Source organism: Anoplolepis gracilipes, chromosome 4, assembly GCF_047496725.1.
Source record: "Anoplolepis gracilipes chromosome 4, ASM4749672v1, whole genome shotgun sequence".
Classification (NCBI taxonomy): Eukaryota; Metazoa; Arthropoda; class Insecta; order Hymenoptera; family Formicidae; genus Anoplolepis; species Anoplolepis gracilipes.
This window is the reverse complement of record NC_132973.1, coordinates 1,922,032-1,941,183: the sequence shown is the minus strand read 5'-3', so window position 1 is coordinate 1,941,183 and position 19,152 is coordinate 1,922,032. Positions and strand designations below refer to the sequence as shown.

General features: G+C 36.8%; 5 protein-coding genes across 14 annotated transcripts in view; 3 read left to right on the top strand and 2 right to left on the bottom strand.

The window, feature by feature from the left end:
* The first annotated feature begins 177 nt into the window (after nt 1–177).
* On the top strand, nt 178–6,785 carry LOC140664906 (required for meiotic nuclear division protein 1 homolog). Its single transcript, XM_072890530.1, has 5 exons — nt 178–941; nt 1,063–1,177; nt 5,532–5,751; nt 5,911–6,277; nt 6,466–6,785. Exons 1-5 carry the CDS (start codon nt 627–629, stop codon nt 6,628–6,630), a joined length of 1,182 nt encoding a protein of 393 aa, XP_072746631.1. The 5' UTR covers nt 178–626; the 3' UTR covers nt 6,631–6,785.
* Nucleotides 1,261–5,420, top strand: LOC140664904 (glutathione synthetase). 4 transcript variants are annotated; one of them, XM_072890525.1, is made up of 5 exons: nt 1,261–1,469; nt 2,319–2,520; nt 2,639–3,347; nt 3,511–3,917; nt 4,104–5,420. In XM_072890525.1, exons 3-5 carry the CDS (start codon nt 2,698–2,700, stop codon nt 4,532–4,534), a joined length of 1,488 nt encoding a protein of 495 aa, XP_072746626.1. In that variant the 5' UTR covers nt 1,261–1,469; nt 2,319–2,520; nt 2,639–2,697; the 3' UTR covers nt 4,535–5,420. The 4 variants fall into 4 exon arrangements, with proteins under 4 accessions (XP_072746626.1, XP_072746629.1, XP_072746628.1 ...); XM_072890528.1 differs by lacking the exon at nt 1,261–1,469 and having other exon boundaries at nt 2,644–3,347; XM_072890527.1 differs by lacking the exon at nt 1,261–1,469 and having other exon boundaries at nt 2,587–3,347.
* A 149-nt stretch (nt 6,786–6,934) lies between the features above and the next one.
* LOC140664905 (serine--tRNA synthetase-like protein Slimp) lies at nt 6,935–8,394 on the bottom strand. The gene has a single exon (XM_072890529.1). The coding sequence runs from the start codon at nt 8,392–8,394 to the stop codon at nt 6,940–6,942; it is 1,455 nt and encodes a 484-aa protein (XP_072746630.1). The 3' UTR covers nt 6,935–6,939.
* Nucleotides 8,395–8,460: 66 nt separating this feature from the next.
* LOC140664908 (zinc finger protein 593 homolog) lies at nt 8,461–9,780 on the bottom strand. The gene is made up of 3 exons (XM_072890532.1): nt 9,305–9,780; nt 9,110–9,207; nt 8,461–8,698 (listed from the first exon to the last, which is right to left on the bottom strand). Exons 1-3 carry the CDS (start codon nt 9,392–9,394, stop codon nt 8,461–8,463), a joined length of 426 nt encoding a protein of 141 aa, XP_072746633.1. The 5' UTR covers nt 9,395–9,780.
* A 142-nt stretch (nt 9,781–9,922) lies between these two features.
* The window catches only part of Bap170 (Brahma associated protein 170kD), a 49,415-nt gene continuing 40,185 nt past the window's right edge, over nt 9,923–19,152 (top strand). For 3 of the 7 annotated variants that reach the window (XM_072890516.1, XM_072890514.1, XM_072890512.1), the window contains exons 1-2: nt 9,925–11,387; nt 12,406–12,499. In XM_072890516.1, the coding sequence (XP_072746617.1) occupies nt 11,296–11,387; nt 12,406–12,499 (186 nt within the window). In that variant the 5' untranslated portion in view covers nt 9,925–11,295. Of the gene's footprint in view, nt 11,388–11,828; nt 12,030–12,405; nt 12,500–19,152 lie in introns of those variants that run through there. The other 4 variants (XM_072890517.1, XM_072890511.1, XM_072890515.1 and 1 more) reach the window with 3 other exon arrangements.

Here is a 19,152-nt window from a genome sequence, read left to right as displayed (position 1 = left end):
CAAAATTTAATATCATGCGATAAAAATTTTCTGATTTTATAGCCTTTTTAGAATTATATTATATAAATTTCCCATCATATTATTGATTCAATTTATTTATTATTATATTATTCACGTACAAGTAAAATATAAATTAAATTTAAAATATATTATTAGTTTTATAAAATTTGTAAATACGTAATTGCAGTTGATTAATTAGTTATAAAATATCCTGTAACTGCCGATCTTAGCACAACTACTTTATGGACGTTGATTACTGAGTGAACGAAATTGCAAATTTCAGTTTATAAAGAAGTACATCTATTGCTTGTTACATAACCTTAATTTACCCTCAAGAAACATGTGTTGCATACAGATAGACAGTAATGTAAACGCGAAAAAAATATATAATTTAAAATGACAAGTAATTTAAACCAGACTGATAATTTAAATGATAGTTAATATTGCATTATTGGTATGAGAAATAGCGTTAGTGAACAGTGAACTTGAGACAATAATTATTGCACGTGTGTCGTGTTAATAATTTTTGTGTCTTATAGTTTAATTAATTTAGTTGAAAATATTTGTATACACAAGAAAAGTGTAATTTATAATAGTGTGTATTCTTAACAATAAAACCTAGTAAAATGAGTCTCAGAATGATTCATAGGCTTACGTTATTAAATAGCAGAAGTAAAATTAATCTTGATGCATACTGGAGAATTGGATCAAGTTTGAGAATTTTGCAAAAAAAGCCAGCGGTGATACAAACAGAGTTTTGTACACATGTATGTATGATTCACCAAAGACTCTTCCACAATTCTATAATTCTGCAGCTACAAAAAAATAAATTAAAAGAAAATGAAACTGTCGCAGAAAATATATCTACATTACAAATAAAAAAGAGACCAACTAGAAGAAATAAGACTGTAATAAGCAATGACAAGGTTCCAAAACCTGATGTGAGTTGATTTCAATATAAGAAATTAGAAAACTGTTTTGTAAATTTGTAAAGTATGTGTGTATATGAAAAAAAAAAATTTATATATATACATAAAAAAGATTTCTCTTTCTTTTTATTAGGCATGGAATGTAAAAGCTTTAACCACAGCAGAAGAGTATAATTTAGAAGCTTTAGCTTATGGCCTGCTGGATCAACAGCTGTATATTCCCAGTAAAATATCTACATCCTCAAATTGTAAGTATTTTTAACAAAACTTTTCGCTGTATTTCGCGTTTTTGCGAAACAATATTAGTGCTGTGTAAATTATTGCGAAATTGTGCGATATCTTGTAAGTTACTCAGCGTTTATTCGTTTTTATGAGTCACTGAGTATATAGTTTTAAGAATTCTGATTGGTTCATTCGTTATCTCGTCAACTTATTTGACTCGTATAAAGAGGAGACAATCAGTCGGAATTGTCAGTTATTTCTGTAGTCTTCTCTTGGTACTTGGAAGTTTATTTAAATTTGTAGAAGAAAACTTTATCGGTGACTGTAAATTATTAGTCATTGATTAATATACGATTGTTTTTACATATGGAAATCATCCATATTAATCACATTATTGACTTAAATTTTTAAATTCCACACATTATTGACTTAAGCCCGTATCAGACTATGCATTGCAAATTGAAGATTGATAATTAAAAATTAGAGTTTGATTAATCAGAACAAAAAAGAATTAAAATTTCTTTGTCCTGATTGGACAAATTTCAATCTTTAATCTTCAATCTCAATCTTTAATGCGTAGTCTGATACGGGCTTTAGGCCGATATTACACTTGTAGTATCAGACTACGCATTAAAGATTGATTAAAAATTAGAGTTTGGCTAATCGGAACAAAAGGAACCAAAATTTCTTTGTCCTGATTGGTCAAATTTCAATCTCAGGGCGTTTTCCAGCAAGCGACACAGACGGCACAGTGTCCATTAGTGTGAGGGAGAACATTCGTTATGTCTCACTTACACTAATGGACACTGTGTTACACTATGTCGTCTGTGTCTTTGCTGGAAAACGGCCTGAGATTGAAGATTAAAGATTAAAATTTGACCAATCAGGACAAAGAAATTTTGGTTCCTTTTGTTCCGATTAACCAAACTCTAATTTTTAATCTTCAATCTTCAATTTGCAATTCATAGTCTGATACGGGCTTAAGGTTGGGATTTCACTTCACGTTTGTCGACATTGTCGAATGTGGTGATTGGCTATCGTAGAGAGAATTGCTAGAGTTTCAATCAAGAGTTTAGGAATTTCCATCTAGTAGCCAATCACTATCCGTTCGATAGTCGATAAATGTCAAGTGAAATCCCAGCCTAAGACCACAGTTTATTTTTCAAGATCGGCGCATCTGATATCGTCTCCATAAAATAATTACACGCAAAATTAAAAAGAAAAACAAAGCATTATAATAAATGATAATCAAACGAAGTGAAGTGATTGTTATAATTTTTACTTCTTTATTGTGTTGAACAATTATTATACTCAACATTCACATTCTCGTGTGAAAAAACACTCAACTTGTACATAAATACAAAATAACGTGAGTACATTGATTTATCTATCAATATCAAAGTATGTATTTATATATTATCTTCCATGAAGACAGCTTACCTGAATCAAACTTTGACATTTTAATTGGAAATATAAAATATTTAAAGCACAGGAATATACTTGCAAGACTGAAGATTATAATCAAAGCATAGTTTAATTTGAAAAAATGGATGAGACCAAGCGATCAACAATGGAGTTGCCTATCTCACTAGATCTTTCAAAAAAAGAATTAGAAGATCTGATAGAGAAAGCAAAAGATTGGGCCCTCATGCATGGAATGTGTTTGAGACCGCGAAAAGATTTCGACATAAATACTTTGCAATTTGCCCCATTTGTGCTTTTTCCATCGCCGTTTCCACGAGAGGAATTTCAAAATGCCTGTGACCTCCAGGTTACTTTAAACACACTCATACACAGAGTAGCTCATGATTATGATTTTTTGAAAAATACTTTGGAAGAAACTATAAAGGTTGATAAATTCACCAAAAAATTATTTGAGATCTATGAAACTGTTCATGAAGAAGGGGTTGCTCAGAAAATATCCCTTGGTATATTGCGTTCAGATTTGATGTTAGATACCAGTTGTCCAAAGACCAACATGAAGCAATTAAAGCCTCATTGCTGTTGGAAACAGGTTGAGATAAATACAATTGCTTCGGGATTTGGTTGGCTAGGACCTGTATCTACGCAGTTACATAAATTTATCTTGCAAGAACTTGGCTATACAGCTGAATTGAGCAATCTTCCTGAAAATAATGCGCTACAAATACTATGTTCAGGCATGATAGAAGCATGGAATTTATATGGCAATTCACAGTATGTTTATAAATTTTTATAAATTAATTTTAAGAATTTATTACTATTTAGCCAATCTTTCTTTCTGTTTTTCTTCATTCATATTGCATAGATTTTTAATTTACTTTTATTTTATTTGACTAAAATTTTTTTATATGTTTAAAGGCATAAAATTTGTTTACAGAACGGTTATTTTATTTGTTGTTGAAAATGTTACATATAATATCTGTGATCAGCGTTTCCACGAATTTGAAATAAGAAAACAAAATCCCAACGTGAAAGTGATTCGCAGAAATTTGACGCAATTAGCGGTCACTGCAAAATTAGGACCCAATAAGGAACTAATAGTGGATGATTATATTGTGTCTGTAGTTTACTACAGATGCGGCTATGAACCTAGTCAATATGACAGCAACAAAGAATGGGTCGTAAGGTTGCTGATTGAGAGATCATTGGCAATCAAATGTCCAAGCATTCAATATCACTTGGCTGGTACTAAGAAAGTTCAACAAACTCTTGCAAAGCCTGGCATAGTCGCGCGTTTCTTAAAGGATGAAACAACGGCGGCAAAAGTCAAAGAAATATTTACTGGTATATATTTGCTTTCTCTTATATATTTATATAAATATAAGATTCTGTTCTTTAAGCTTTAAACTGCAGAAACATGTTGCTATTGCTCTAGTATTGATAATATAATAATAATAAAAAAATATGTATTCTTTTAACTGTATATATATTGTAAGATCAAATTATATGAGTATCATTTTTTTATTTTAGGTCTATATCCACTGGACTTTGATAAATATGGTGATGAGGCTGTAGAAATGGGAATCTCAGAACCCGAGTGTTTCGTGTTAAAACCGCAGAGAGAAGGCGGTTGCAACAATTTGTATGGGGATACTATTAAAAACTTTTTAAGATCTGTGAAATCTGAAAAGACTCGAGTAGCTTGGATTCTTATGGATCGAATTAATCCGCCGATTCATAAAAACTACATCGTGAGACCTGGATTTAAAATAGAAGAGACAATAAATATAAAAGATTTAGTTTCAGAATTAGGCATATTCGGTGTTATTATCGGAGATGATAAAAATATTATTGTCAATAAACAGGGTGGTCACATGTTAAGAACAAAATCAGCTCTCGATAACGAAGGTGGTGTAGCAACCGGCTTAGGTGCTTGCGATAGTCCGTTTTTAATTGACTGAAATATAATATAGATAACATGTGTAAAAACAAACATATTGCGCGCAAATTATATATTTTATACAGCTATTATATAGCAATATCATTCCTTCTCGTTACTTCTCGAAGCGCAGTATTCTCTGCCACAAGAAGAGTTGATGATTGTATCAATTGATATTTTATATTTGTATTGAATATTCTGAATGTATATTGAATTTATATATATATATATATATATATATATATATATATATATATATATATATATATGTTTTATATGTTTGGATTAAAAATTATATAATAAATTAGAATGTTATAAATTATATAGTATACAGGGCAATTCATTTTAATCGTCCCAAATAAATATCTCTAAAAAATTTTTCGTATCTTCAAGTCGGACAAAAGTTGTTTGACTCAAAAGAGGAAAAAGATAGGAATATTAGATTTACCTTTATGTATAAAATTATATGAAAATAAACTTACTGTTCGTTTTTTTTAAATGAAACTATAATGTTTTTATATAAATCGATTTCTCGTAATATTCTGTATAAAAAGTTATAAGGATACGACATCCAAAAAATGAATAGTTTACAGTTTATAAAATATTTTATACTTTAATATAAATTAATATAATTTTATATAAATTTTTCTGTATCTTCTATATTTTTAGAGATATTTACTTGGGGCGATTAAAATGAATCACTCTTATTTGTACGTGGAAATTTTTTCTTTTATTTATGTATGAGACAGCAAATCTGAACAACATTTCTTTCTGAAATCATCTTTTCTATTTACTAATTTCACAAGTCTAAATCTCATAATCAATGTCAGCAAAATGTGACCATTAATTATACTGCAAAGTTTTGACATGCACAAAACAATAATATACACATATGTTGTGAACTTAAATGCATTTATTCATTAATTTTTATTCCATCTTTAAAGTAACTGAATTTCTTTTCAGTCCATAAAATTAATTAAAGTACAATTTACATTGTACACTTTATTTTCTTTTTGCAGCCATGCCCGATGTTATACACGCAGTAGCAAAGTATGAAGTAGGACATGAACCACGAGAAATATTTTTCTTTCGAGAAGGTAGTATTGTTATGTGGAATATTTCCGACCTCGAGTGTGGCAACCTATTGCAGTTTTTGAGAAATTATGAACAAAATCGTTATATGAAGGAGCTAATTCACACCGAAAGCGAGTTGATGCATTACACTTATGCCGATTTCGGGTATTTTTACTTTTTCTTTTTATTATCAATTATACATATATTATATATTATATGTTTGTAGCTTCGTGTATGAAATTAAATATAAAGAGAAAATTAAAAATGAATATATGTATACATCTTAAGAAATAAATTTAGTAATTCATGCAATCTTTCCAATAGGAAAAAAAGTCACTTGAAGGACGGCGATATCATCTTGGCGCGAGAAGCTGGAAGCTTGGATAAATTGGATAAATATACATTCTCTAATGCCATGGCACAATCTGTCAAATTAGGTATATGGGAAGCATCGTTGAATCGTTATGTCGATTCAATCGAATTTGTCACGGAAGATCTGAAAGCCGGAAGGAAGCTTCAGATGACGCAGCAGGAGGTGTTGAGGAAACAGGGCGAATTGTTCGCTCTCAGACATCGGATTAATCTGAGCTCAGATCTGTTGGATACGCCTGATTTCTATTGGGAACGAGATGATCTGGAAAATTTATATCAACAAATCTGCGGTTATTTTAGCATTGCAAAACGTACGAAAGTAAGTTTAAAAAAATTATTTTTAGCTTGATTATTCCTTTTCCTATCATTTCTAATCTTTAATAATACACAAATATTATGTAGAAAATAAGATATTTGTGTATTATTAAAGATTAGAAATGATAGAAAAATGGATGATGGAAATATATATATGTCTGGATTTTTGAATAATATATCTTTTACAAACAGGTGATGAATGAAAGATTAAATCATTGTGTGGAACTGGTTAGCATTTTATCATCGCACTTGAGTGATCGTCATCATGTTCGTTTGGAGTGGATGATTATCATTCTTATCATGGTGGAAGTCGCTTTCGAAGTCTTACATTACCTCGAGCGATATCTTGTAAAATAGCAACCTAGTAATGCGATAAATAGTCGACACTTATGTTTTATACAAAAGCCAAGTAAGGTATACTTGAGCATTTATTATTTTGCTAATACATATTACGGAGATATTACAATTTGAAAGTGCTTCTTTACAACTTTGCATTCTGTAATATCACAATTGATCGTTCCTATATATATATATATATATATATATTTTATGAAAACATTAAACTTTCTTCTAGTAGTCTGAAAAAATTTATACAATATTTTTTATAACATTTCAATAGTAACATGTGCGAGAAATTTCTTTACTACGTATTTACATAGAATTAATTTATGTAGCAATATAGTCGTCCGAAAGCATAAATTTGGCGATCTTCGGTGGAATCACGAATTTGTCAGGATTCTGTTCGAACAGGCAAGCTAGCAAACGTGGAACGGAGAGAACGGTACCGGATATCACCGCGGGAAAGTCCCTACCATGTGGCGTTTGATAGGCGATCAGTAACCTCTTGCTGAAATAATTACCATACACTGACACGTGGCCGATTTCGATATACTGATTTGCGAACGGTGACCACATCTCGAAGGACACGCGCAGGCCCTCGCAAGGTTGTAGCTCAGATGCGGATCGCATAACGATGCGATAGTGAACGCCTAGATCATCGTATAATCTGCACACGTTTTCCAGAAGTTCATTGAATTGAATTTCATACTCCTCGCTTTTCGCGTCCTTTACTATTATAAATGCGTGCGCCACGGATGTCTGACACACCGTGAATAAGCCGCAAGCGTGTGTATCACGTGGCAATGGCATATACTGTCTGCCGGTAGCAAAGTACTTGAGTGGGAAATGATTGGGATTTATCAACTGCTTTGTATGCAATATCAGGAAAGAGACCAAGCTAGCATTGCCAACCAGATGCATACGATTCGGTGAGCCTCTCTCGACTTCATTATGATTTTCTATCATAAAGGTGGCCGCAGGATCCTCGTGATTCAAGCCGGAAGCTTCCACTACGAGGCTACGACTAAAGTCGGTGCCAACTATCTTGACCATATCGTTCTCGCCGAAAATTCGGCCTGCGTGTGCCAGCACAGCGAGTTCAAATAAGGCTGCATCGTTGCATAAATAATAGCACATAGGATTCTTGTATTCTAACAAATCTTGCCTTGTCCCGATGTCGATATGACTTCTCCTGTTTTCCTCGAACAACTCGGGCGCACTCCCGACGCTCTTCAACACTATCGATTCATTGACAGGCGTCCTCGGATCCAACTCGTTCGGTAGCTTCAAGACTCTCTCTATCACATCTTCGTCCATATCCCAAATTGCGTTTTTAATCGTTTTCAAGTCTTGCCGTATAATATTGAGCTGTGTACGCAATTTGTGCACTTCTTGTTCCTGCTCGGCAGTATGATCGGGATTTTCCAATAGATGTTTCAAGCGATTCACAAGTTCCGAGTTATTGTCTTCTAAAGCACATTTATCCGCGATCATCTTTAGATAGAAATTCCACGCATTCTTCAATTGAACGACATCCACATTCATCTCGCGCAACATCAATTCCTTCTGTATCTTGTCCACATTGGCAAATCTCTCATCGCAATCCAGGTACGGTGATAAAAATGCAAACGCTTTGTAAGCTTTGTTGCCGGAAATATATAACGCTGAACTGTAATTTCTCTTGAAATTCATCGGGAAAAAAATCTTTCGACGAACATCGCGCATTAGAATTCCACACGTTCGCTGTAAAGCGTGCGTGAATCTATACAGATTATTAATCATTATGTTTTAATTTTTTAAATCCTTTTCTACGTCGTAATAAACATACAATTAAATGATAAATTAACTTTATTCATCTATTTTCATTGCTTTAGCTTTTGGCGCAGCATCTGCGTCTTTTTCGTTGAAAGTTTCTCGCGTTACAGTTTCAATCTTTCGTTTTTGTGGTACGATATAGTTTCCCTTGCTCGCTGCTCTTTCCGATTCTTCAATACTGTATGGTTCTAACTCGAGTGCCTTCAATCGTCGTTTATGCACTTTGGTAGTAAAATGAGTGTGCAAAGCAGTTTCGTTTATAAAATATCTCCTAGAATCAAATAATAAAATTTTTCTCAATTTTAATAGTTTTAACAAGAATATTCAATATTCAATATTTTGCATTAAAATATTACATTAGTTATATAGTAAGATATATAATTGTGCTTTTATAATATTACGTTATTTCAATATGCAATATATTATAAACAGTATTAATTTACATTGAAATTTAATACAGATCATACAATGTATTATAAATGTAAAATGATATTTTATGTAAAAAGCTACGTTACATTTCGCAATATTATTTTTCAGAGAGATTATTTTTAAAAAATGTAATTTTGTGCAAAGTTTATAATTAAGATTTTCTAGGTAATAATTAACGGATGACACAATTATTATTATTTCGATACGAGGTTAGATTAGGTTATGTCTCATAGTATTGCGATATCAAACTTACGCGCAATGTATACAGTAATGTTGCGCCGCTCCAGGTTTATCAAAGTCCACTTCCTGATTTAATAGTTCCTTCGCGTTCCCCTTCAAATCCTCATCGATCTAAATTTTGAGATATATGTCACTTGATAAACACGATTCTAGATCACATACACACACATGTCCACGTGGTTTTAGAGGTTAGACGTAATCTACATACCTCGTCCAGATCCTTGTTTCTTCGTTTCGTTTTCCAACCTTTTTTTAAATGCATGTCACCTCTGTGCTGCTTTTTACGTTTATACGGCATCTTTAAATCTTTATTTTTCACATACAAATATCCGTTGAAAATTAACTTGTCGCGTTAACTTAATCGATCGTAAACGCGTTATTAAAGGTGGTCAACTTCCATAGGAAAGTTCCCTCCTTCACCAAAGTGGTAACGTCAATCTAAATATTTTTAATAAAAATATATTAACAAAACGATCAGGTTTACAGAGAAATAAGAAGGGGGGGGGAGGAGAGCAATTCACGGTAATTTTTTTTCGCAAGTAAACAATATTATGACAACGCGAGGATTTCGAAATTGGAGGAAATCCTCTTCAAATCGCAATTCAAATCGGGCCATCTTTCGCGCCTTAGTTCCGGCTAATGCGAACGCTCGCCAACAGATGGCGGTGTCGCGTCGCAAGACAAGTCGCGCCCCTGATGTTCGCCACGAGCATTAATTCAAACCGTGCGCCACCGCCGTGCGGTTCGACACGAGTGTGACAGAGAGAGCGAGAGAGAGAGAGAGAGAGAGAAAGAAAAGAGTGGGGGGGCACCCATCCATTTTGAAAGTAAAAATACTGTGCGATCGCGGATTTTGGTCGGACGGTAGGTGCACGCCGCGAGCCGCGAAGGTAAAAAAGCCGTGGGACACGCCGCGTACGGGTCGGGGCCTCTACAGCCGAGCGTGGTCCGCGCGTAAAATGACGTAGAGCGTCGCGTCGGACGTCAGCCGAGCGCGCGCGCTGCCGACGTGTGTGGTGAGCGGAAACGGTGCGCGGTGTGTATACCGTCGCGGCGCAGCGTCGTAGCGATCGGCGGTAGCGTACGGGAAATTGGCCGCGGTGGCTTCGCCAATGGATGCCAGGCAGCACGGGACGCCATTTTGATATACGGGCGCCCGTCAAGCGCTTCGCCTCTCGCAAGTGAAACGCGCTCCGCGAGTCGCTCTCCGCCGGCCAGCGTAAGACACGCGCGGAGCCGAATTCGGGCGTTACGCGAGAGCTAGCCGGGCATCGCGAGCCGACCGATGCGTGCTGCGTGGCGCAACGGATCCCGTGAGTTTCGTTGACAAGTGACAGGTGAATCGATCGGGGCCTACGAGAGAGAGAAAGAGATAGAAAGAGAGCGAGAGAGAGAGAGGAAGGTTCTTCGCTGTTCATCGCGTTTGTTGCGTGCCGAAAGCGGAGCGGAACAGTACTGTGTCGTGCTGTGCCGTGGCGTACTGTACCGTACCGTACCGTACTGTACTGTGTCGTTAACGCGCCCCCCGCGTAAGCGCGAGTACAATCGTTCGTTGACTATCTCGGTGGCGCGTTTGGATTTTTCTTGCACGCCGCGCGAGGGGACCTCACTCGGACGCCCGTGAGAGCGTTATACGCCGTTACGCGGCGAGCAGGCGATCCGGGGGCGGCGGTACGGCAGGAAAAAGCCGCCGCCGCCGTCGTCGTCTCGTTTCGCGCGCGCGAGAGCGAGAGAGCGAGTGAGCGCGCGGGCAATAGCTAGAGAGAGAGAGAGAGAGAAAAGGAAGAGTGCGAAAGAAAAAAGGCAGAGGAGAAAGAGCCTACGGAAGAAAGAAAGAGGGAGGGAGAGAGAAAGAGAGACAGCCAGACAGAGAGAGAGAGAGAGAGAAAGAGCGAGACGGAATAACGAAGAGGCCACCGGCCGACTTCGGTGCAGGACAAGACGACCCGATGTCGGGAGCGGGTCGCGACCCCGTGTCGACCCGCGGTCGTCCTCGTCCTCGAGTAGAAACAACGACGACGAAGACGACGACGACAGTGGCAGCAGTAGCAGCAGGACGCTCCTCGCGTAAATGTGCCCCCGTGCGCGCCCATGTGCTGCACCTCCTTCTACATCTCTGCCCGCTGCCCCTGCGTGCCCTGTAAATCCAGAGCACACCATCCCGATTAGCACCGCCCGCGCGCACTTGTACCCGCGAACATGGCCAAAATCCTCAACAAGGACCCCGTCACGTACGAGAAGGAGAGGGAGAACTTCCTAAAGGACCTCCGACACTTCCACGAGACTCGAGGGTAAGCTTTAATACGTTACTGTGTGTTGGGTTATTTGCCGAAACTTCCGTGTCTCTCCCCGACGAAAGATCGCATCTCTCTCGCGTACGCTTATCTCCGACTTAGATCGCTATCCCCCCCCCCCCCCTCCTTCCCTTCTCTCCCGCGATGACAGTTGTTTTCGACGGTCGACGGTCAGAAGCCGCGGTGACACGCGAGTGGATCGGGTCGCTGGAGCGCGCGTTGAGGTTATGTCGAGCCGATTTCTACACTCGTCGAGTCCGAAGACAATGCTTCTCCTTCTTCCGAATTGTTCGCGTTTTCTTCGCATGACGATTTTACGTGCGCGAGAAGGGAAAGTCTCGCGGAAAAATGTCAACGTTTCTCGATATATCTATATATAAATATACATATTTTTTTTTTTTTTTTTTTTTTTTTTTTTCATAGCGTCTCTCGAAACATTGCCCGACCATGTAACTCGAATGTATTACTCTGTCAATGAGTGTCCAATTTAGTGCTATATTTCACGTCGTTATTATGCAAATCGTAATTTTTTTTTACACGCGTGTGACATGAAAATGGAAATGATGTGTGTTATACAGTAGCGTCTCGTATAAAGCGTGCGTTGAAATTTCGATACTCGTCTCGTCTGATGGATTTCAGGTATAGACGCCATTTTTTTCGACGACTTTTAAAATTGTCAATTACATTCTAAACTGTGATTCTGCGAGTGTAATCGATACATTTGTCGCTCTTCTGCGTTATATATATGCATAGTATATATGCTTGAATTTTATAATTGACAATTGAAAATATATTTGATTTCTTGCTAAATTAATTAACTTGAACGATTATTCTGCGCATGTGTATGAAGATTCCTGAAAAATTTTTACAAACAATTGTTTTATTAAGTACTCTCTTGGCGTTATCTTTTTACAAAGTCCTAAATATATATCCTAAAAAATTATATTTTTATTTGTGATTGGAGGAGAGAAAGAGAGGAAGAAATATCTCAAAGATTTTTGTTTTTTAATTTCAGGACACTTTTCAAGAAGACTCCAAAGATCAACGGGAAAGATATAGATCTGTATTTGCTGTATGTTGTGGTGACTGCTCATGGAGGATGGATTAAGGTGAGTTGTTTTATCAAACTGAAAAATTTTTAATTGAATATGTGAGTGGAAGCATTCAATTAGCTCGCGCGCTTAATTATGTTTAAAAAAAAATCGTGCGTATCTGTGGATTAATATCGGCAATGTTTTTAATATCTAGTTGGGAAGTATTACTTAACGAGATATAATATAAAAACATCGCGGCATTGCAGGACAACGAAATATAATTTCGTGTATGTATGTAGCGAGACATAACGCTGTTTATGATTAACAATTACGAAATGCGGTGAATTCTGTCGATAAATAATTGCTTGTAAAATTAGCGAAGCTACCATCTCGTTTTGTTTAACGTCATTACAGGGTCGCGTCGGACGAACGCGAAATGAATTTTCACGAACCTCGTTTTTAATTAGCATCCGGTCGCAATCGATTTCGCTAAAACCAAGTCGGTAGTTGCGTAAAAACCGGGCAACAAATGCCTGAGGGTAATTTGAGAAATACTGCGAAAGGTAGGAATTGTTGATTTTTTTTTTTTTTTAAATATCTTTTTGCTGTTCTATTCTTTCATGTTATATAAATTATATATTTCTCTTTCGCGCAAGTTTAGCGAATTTTACACACACACACACACACACACACACACACACACACACACACACACATATTTTGATTCGAAATATATTTTTCACTGTTCGCAACACTCAAAAAAAATATTTTGCTAATGTCGATAGATTTCTAGATGTCTCAGTTAAAATTTATCGCTACTTTTTGTATTTGTTAGAATATTGTTTGTCACGTATAGAATTTATAGCAGCAATATTCTAGCAATATCTCTAGAAAATTTAGATCGCATTGCCAAATATTAATCACAAATATAATTGTCCTTGACAATAAGCTTTAAAGGTAGGCATCACAGAAAAGGTTTCCGTCTAAATTACACTAATAGTATAGATATAAATTCTGTCTCTGTTAATTTAATTGATCAAGTGCAAAATATACGCGGTATCACAGTATTTGTTAATAATTTGTCTGTTTCAGTTAGTTTTTTACACTTAGAAAATTTTTGTTCAAGTTGTAAGATCATTTTTTTGAGTGAAGTGTATATACATATTGTTAATACAACAACATATATATATATTATGTGATATTTGATGAAAATTTACAAACATTGTTTAATCGAGTTTCATCTCGTAAATATTTAAAGATTTTTCACAATACGCCATGTGGTAAATATTATATCGATAGATTTGTTCGCGTTTTGCGCTTTAAGGAATTTAAATCAAATGCAACAAGTATTTTTACGTTGGAGTTACGCAAATGTACACGTAACTATATGCGATTTTCGAAATTCCGATCCTCTCGCATCTTTCTCTTTCTTCGGTACTCGGCGCGATAGTACCATTATTAGTACGACTAACTATAACTTACGAGAATTTGGCATCGGCGAACAGATAGTGGGCTCGATGGCCCAGATTCTGCAAGAGGAGATCTCTATAGCGAGACTCATACTCCTTCGGTGATAATTGCACGTTCACGACGCAAGATTAAAACACTCGCTTTCACCCATTGCACCTTTAGTACGACAAATCGTGTAATTCTTCAACTAGAATAACAAACATTATTTCTACAACGCAAATGAATAGAGATTACGAAATAAAATCACGGAACAAAGGTCAAAAATAACGATTGCTGTCGTTCCAAGAAAAAAATAATAAAAAAAAAAAAAAACTATTCTAAACTTTCATGGAATATAACTTCCATGCCGTTTGTTTTCTACTCAATTTCACAAGTCGTGTCGCCTTTTCTTTATCCGAGTTTTGTGTCTCTTGGAATTTTTTTTTTTTTTTTTTTTTTTTTTTCTCTTCTTTTCTCCAATCTCTGAATGTGTACGTATATCTAATTTTATTTCGCGAAAAATGTAAACTACGTATCGTAGCTGACAATGAGAAAACGTGGCCGACCGTGTATACGCGAATGATTTGAAAGCGGATATCTTTGTTTGATAACGTGCGTGGTAACCGCCTTCTCGACTGCGTTCCGCCGCATTAATTTTCCCGGTGACACACGTTCGCGTTCCGTGAACACCAACACCATTGTCGTGCCTTTTTCTTTACGAGCTTAGTCGCGCGGTAAACGAGAGTCGATACGCGCGCGCGTGACACTCGCCGCGCGATTTCGCCGCGATGTTTACGACCGATTGATTATTATCGTCTCTCCAGGTCAGACTCCTCGTAACGACAACGATGACGATGACGACGACGACGACGGCGACGACGACGACGACGACGGTTCTGCGTTCTTTCGGCGCGCGTTCGGTGAAACCGCATTGGCGATAAGTGACTATGCGTGTTTACTAGTGGTTGTCACGCTTTCGTATTTCTCGCGACTCACTGCATTCGGAATTCCTATCCGGAGGCTGGCCGATTTTTATTCGTTTAATTTGTTTCCCGCCGGGCGGAATTTGCGTGTCGCTTTCCGAGATATCGGAAAGATTTAAATAGCTGTTACAAGCGACAGTCAGGATGATTAGATAGGACGAACACTTTTTGTATGAATTTGCATATAGACTGGCTTCTTGCTATTTGAATCGTCGCGCGTGTGGAAGCGAATGTCGTTAGGTTATCAGCTAGAAGTGTACTCGCCGCTCGCAATGACATAACTCGCATGTGTCGAGCCTTCACGCACTTCCCCCTCCTCTTTCGCGTCTGCTCTTCTCTCCTCTCTGAAAAAAAGAACGTATGATCAAAAAAATATTTTGCTAATGTAGATAGATTTCTAGATGTCTCAGTTAAAATTTATCGCCACTTTTCGTATCTGTTAAAATATTGTTTGTCACGTATAGAATTTATTAGCAACAATATTCTAGCAATACCTCTAGAAAATTTAGATTCCATTACCAAATATTAATCACAAATACAATAGGCCTTAAAGATAGGCATCGCGGAAAAATTTTCTCTCTAAATTACACTAATAGTACAGATATAAATTATTCTGTCTCTGTCATTTAAATTGATTAAGTTATGCAAAAATATATACAGTATCACACAGTATTTGCTAATAATTTGTCTGTTTTAGTTAATTTTTTACACCTAGAAAATTTTTATTCAAGTTGCAAGATCATTTTTTTGAGTGTAGCGATAAAAGAAAAATGACGGTACATTGGGAGAAGAAAGTGAAATTATAATAGAGATTTAGAGTGGGAGAGAGAAAACCGATTTGAAGGAGTCATTGACGCGCAAGGTCATGAAAGGCTTACAATTAGTAACTCTTGCAATTGTTAACGTACGATAATTATAGCATTTGTACTATAATGTGGTTCTCATTATCAAGTGTAATAAGCTTGAAATTTCAAGTACATGTATAATCGATTTAGCGTTCCTCGATTATCGAATTTCGATGGTATTGGGTATCCTGAGATCGCGATTCCATCTGAGATGTATTATTAATTGCACATTCATATCCGAAACTATATAAGGATTGATTTGAGAGATATTTGAAAGCGATCGGTCCAGTTGTCAATGTCGATGGCGTTCGAATGCGTAGATGAAAACGTTAGAACAACGCGGACGCAGCGTGAGGTCAAGGTCGCTCGTGAGGTACCACTCTAAGTGGGAGAGAAAGATCATAAGGTAAAAGATATAGCGAAAGAGACAGCGAAAGTGCGGAGAGGAGGGAGAACGGGCAAGGCAGAAACGGGAAAGAGAGGAGGGAAAGAGAACATCATGAAAGGTGGAGGACAGGCAGGCAGCACGAATAGGAGAAGGAAGAAGAGGAGGTGGTGGATGGTGGATAGTGGAGGTGGTGCGAAGGCTTCCCCTCAACAAGTGTGATCGAGCCTGAAAAGCTCTCGTCGCTAAACTACATGTATGACCTGCGAGCGATCCAGTCGCGAGATCAGAATGCTTGTCATTTTAATGTATTATTGATATCGTCATATTACACGCATTTTTTTTTTTTTTTAGATTTACATAATAGATGGATCGCGAACCAAGAAGTTTCAAAAAACGTTCGTGACGTCTTAAAAATTCACGCTGAAATTTTGTCTGTGCGAAAACCGCATAAATCAAAATTGTAAAAAAATTACATGATCATATTGATCCTTATTTCGAAAACTTTATCAGCGGAGACAAAAGTGCGAGAGACTATTTTGCGAGATGAATGTGACTTGAAAAGTGTAGCTGCAATAATATCAATCTTGATGATAAGCTGGGTCGAATAATGCGAATTATTTGTTGCACTTAAAGACAATATTAAACGCACGTGCGTACACGTAACGATTGATTATATAATGTAATTCTTCCCGTGGAAGAGTAGCTAGTTTAGATTCGGCGGTGACATCGCGTTTAGATTAACGAGACATGCGTTCGGCGATGAAAGTTGTTCCCTTTGTATATGGACTCGGTCTTACATTCGGAACATCGGGTTCACCGGGAAAGGCGTATTGCGTTACTGGCGAAAATATTGTCCGAGACACGCTCTGCGACGGTTCGACTCGACACGACAAAATCTCCGCCGATTCGGTCGACGGTCTTGCACAGCGACACCGCACTTTGCGCAAAGTTCAGCAAGCCCGGAGAGAAAATGAGAGAGAGAGAGAGAGAGAGAGGAAGAAAGAGAGAGAAAGAGACGAAGAGCTTTGCGGATTCTCTAAAGCTGCTTTTGTCCTACGCCGTCTGCCTCGCCTGCGGAAGCGACCGCGCCGAGCTGTAATTAGTGTTTTACAGAAGACGGTGGTATGAAACGCGACGAAAGGATTAGTAGTAGTATAAAAATGCCCCCCCCCCCGGATGATTTTCACATTAAAGAATCTCTTAGAGTCAGCTATATTTTCCCAGCAATGAATTTCCGTGATCGAATTCATAAAGGTAACGAGCTGTCCCGAGCGAAAATAATACTTTTCTTATACGGTAATTTTACGTACAATAATATCTCATTTTGTAAAAAACAATTTATCTTTAATATATATATATATATATATATATATTAATTTTGCAAGATATACAAGTATGTTTAATAACGAAAATATTTATTACTTGCAATGCGTTTCGTTTAATATTGAAATCATTTAGATAAAGATAAGTTAAAATATATGTAAATATGTTTAAAAAAGATGAAGATATGATTCTAAATTAATTCAGGTAAAAAATTAAATTATAAAATAATTATCAAGACCTATATATATAGGTAACACTTTTAAAGAAGAAGAAAATATTAAAACACAAAAAAATTTAAATGTGCCACTGATTTGATAAATGATTTCTGTTTAATACATATAGATTTGCCACTTGATTAAAAATTGGTTTATTAAAGGTAAAAATGGAGATAATATAATTTACTAGTCTAGGTAAAAATAGAATAAAACAATCATTTCGTCTAGATGATTATCTAGATAATAGAAAACATTAATCGCTCCGAAAAAAAATATGTATACATTTTATAAGGATTTTTAAAAAAAATTTTTTTACCAGTTGTAAATATACATTAATTTTTCTCATAAATTTCTCAATCTCAATTATGATCTACTGAAAATCTTCTGTTTTCATAAGTTCAGATTGACACAGCTAATCAACGTTGAGACAGCTCTCTTAGCAGAGTATATTTTAACTCCTAAGACGCACGCGGGGGGTGGGTGTTGTGGAAGCTGTTTTTTTTTTTTTTTTTTTTTTCCGCTACACGTGTGTTAAAGTTTGGAAACATATCTCTCACATATAAACGTCTCTTTCTTCGCTCTTGGCCAGCTCGACGTTATTAGAAATGCCTGCGGTCGGCGCGGAGAGACGAGAGTTTGAGAGTGGCAGAAAGAAAGAGAAAACCTTTATCTGTCGGACGCGTTATCTCACTCTCAACGGCTTGCGGTTTCGTTTTATAGTAAAGCACGCGGTCCGAATACGATGCGTGCGTTTAATTCCGCCGCTGATTACCGCCGAGCCCACATTTAGCGCAAAATGAGATGGTATGCCGTGCTCTTTTTCTCAAACGATTCAACGTTTTCACGCGCGTGATCGATGCGATGATATCGGACGTTTTGCGTCGTGTCGAGCAGTTTGTCACCCGCGTCGCGTTGTAAGCGTTTTATCTCGGTCTCCGGTTTCGACGTCGTTCGTTAACTAGCGAGGAAGTGAATCCACGTAATCGCATTTACCGTCCTAGTGGTTTCTCAGAGCGTTGTTATGAATTATTCACTCTGTCGTTACGTAAGATGTTCGAAATGTAACGCAATACATTGGATTATATCGATAATCGAACGTATACGAGACATTACCGAGACTGAATTACAATAATATTGTTACCTTTTGCTCGGGAACAAATTCCTTGGTCTTCTTGTTGGCCGCGAATCGTGCCATGCGAAATTTAACACACGAACAGCGTGGATGACACGAGTAATATAAGGAAATTCTGCCTCGAATTGTGAGCTTCGCAGCTAGTTTCTCTAAAACTATTATCCGTATAGCGATTCCTCCAAATGTATGGCATCGCGAATTAACGGAAAGTGATTTACATAAATTATTATACACAAAAGCTTTCGAATTTTCTCGTTCTTTAGCCTCGTATACATTTTGCGTTATGTAAAATATGATCCTAAATTTTTCTCTCTCTCCCTCTCTCTTTGAAATGTTTCAAATAGCTAAAAATATCTATCCTCACGTGAAGAACGCGAGCACGGTGAGTAAGCG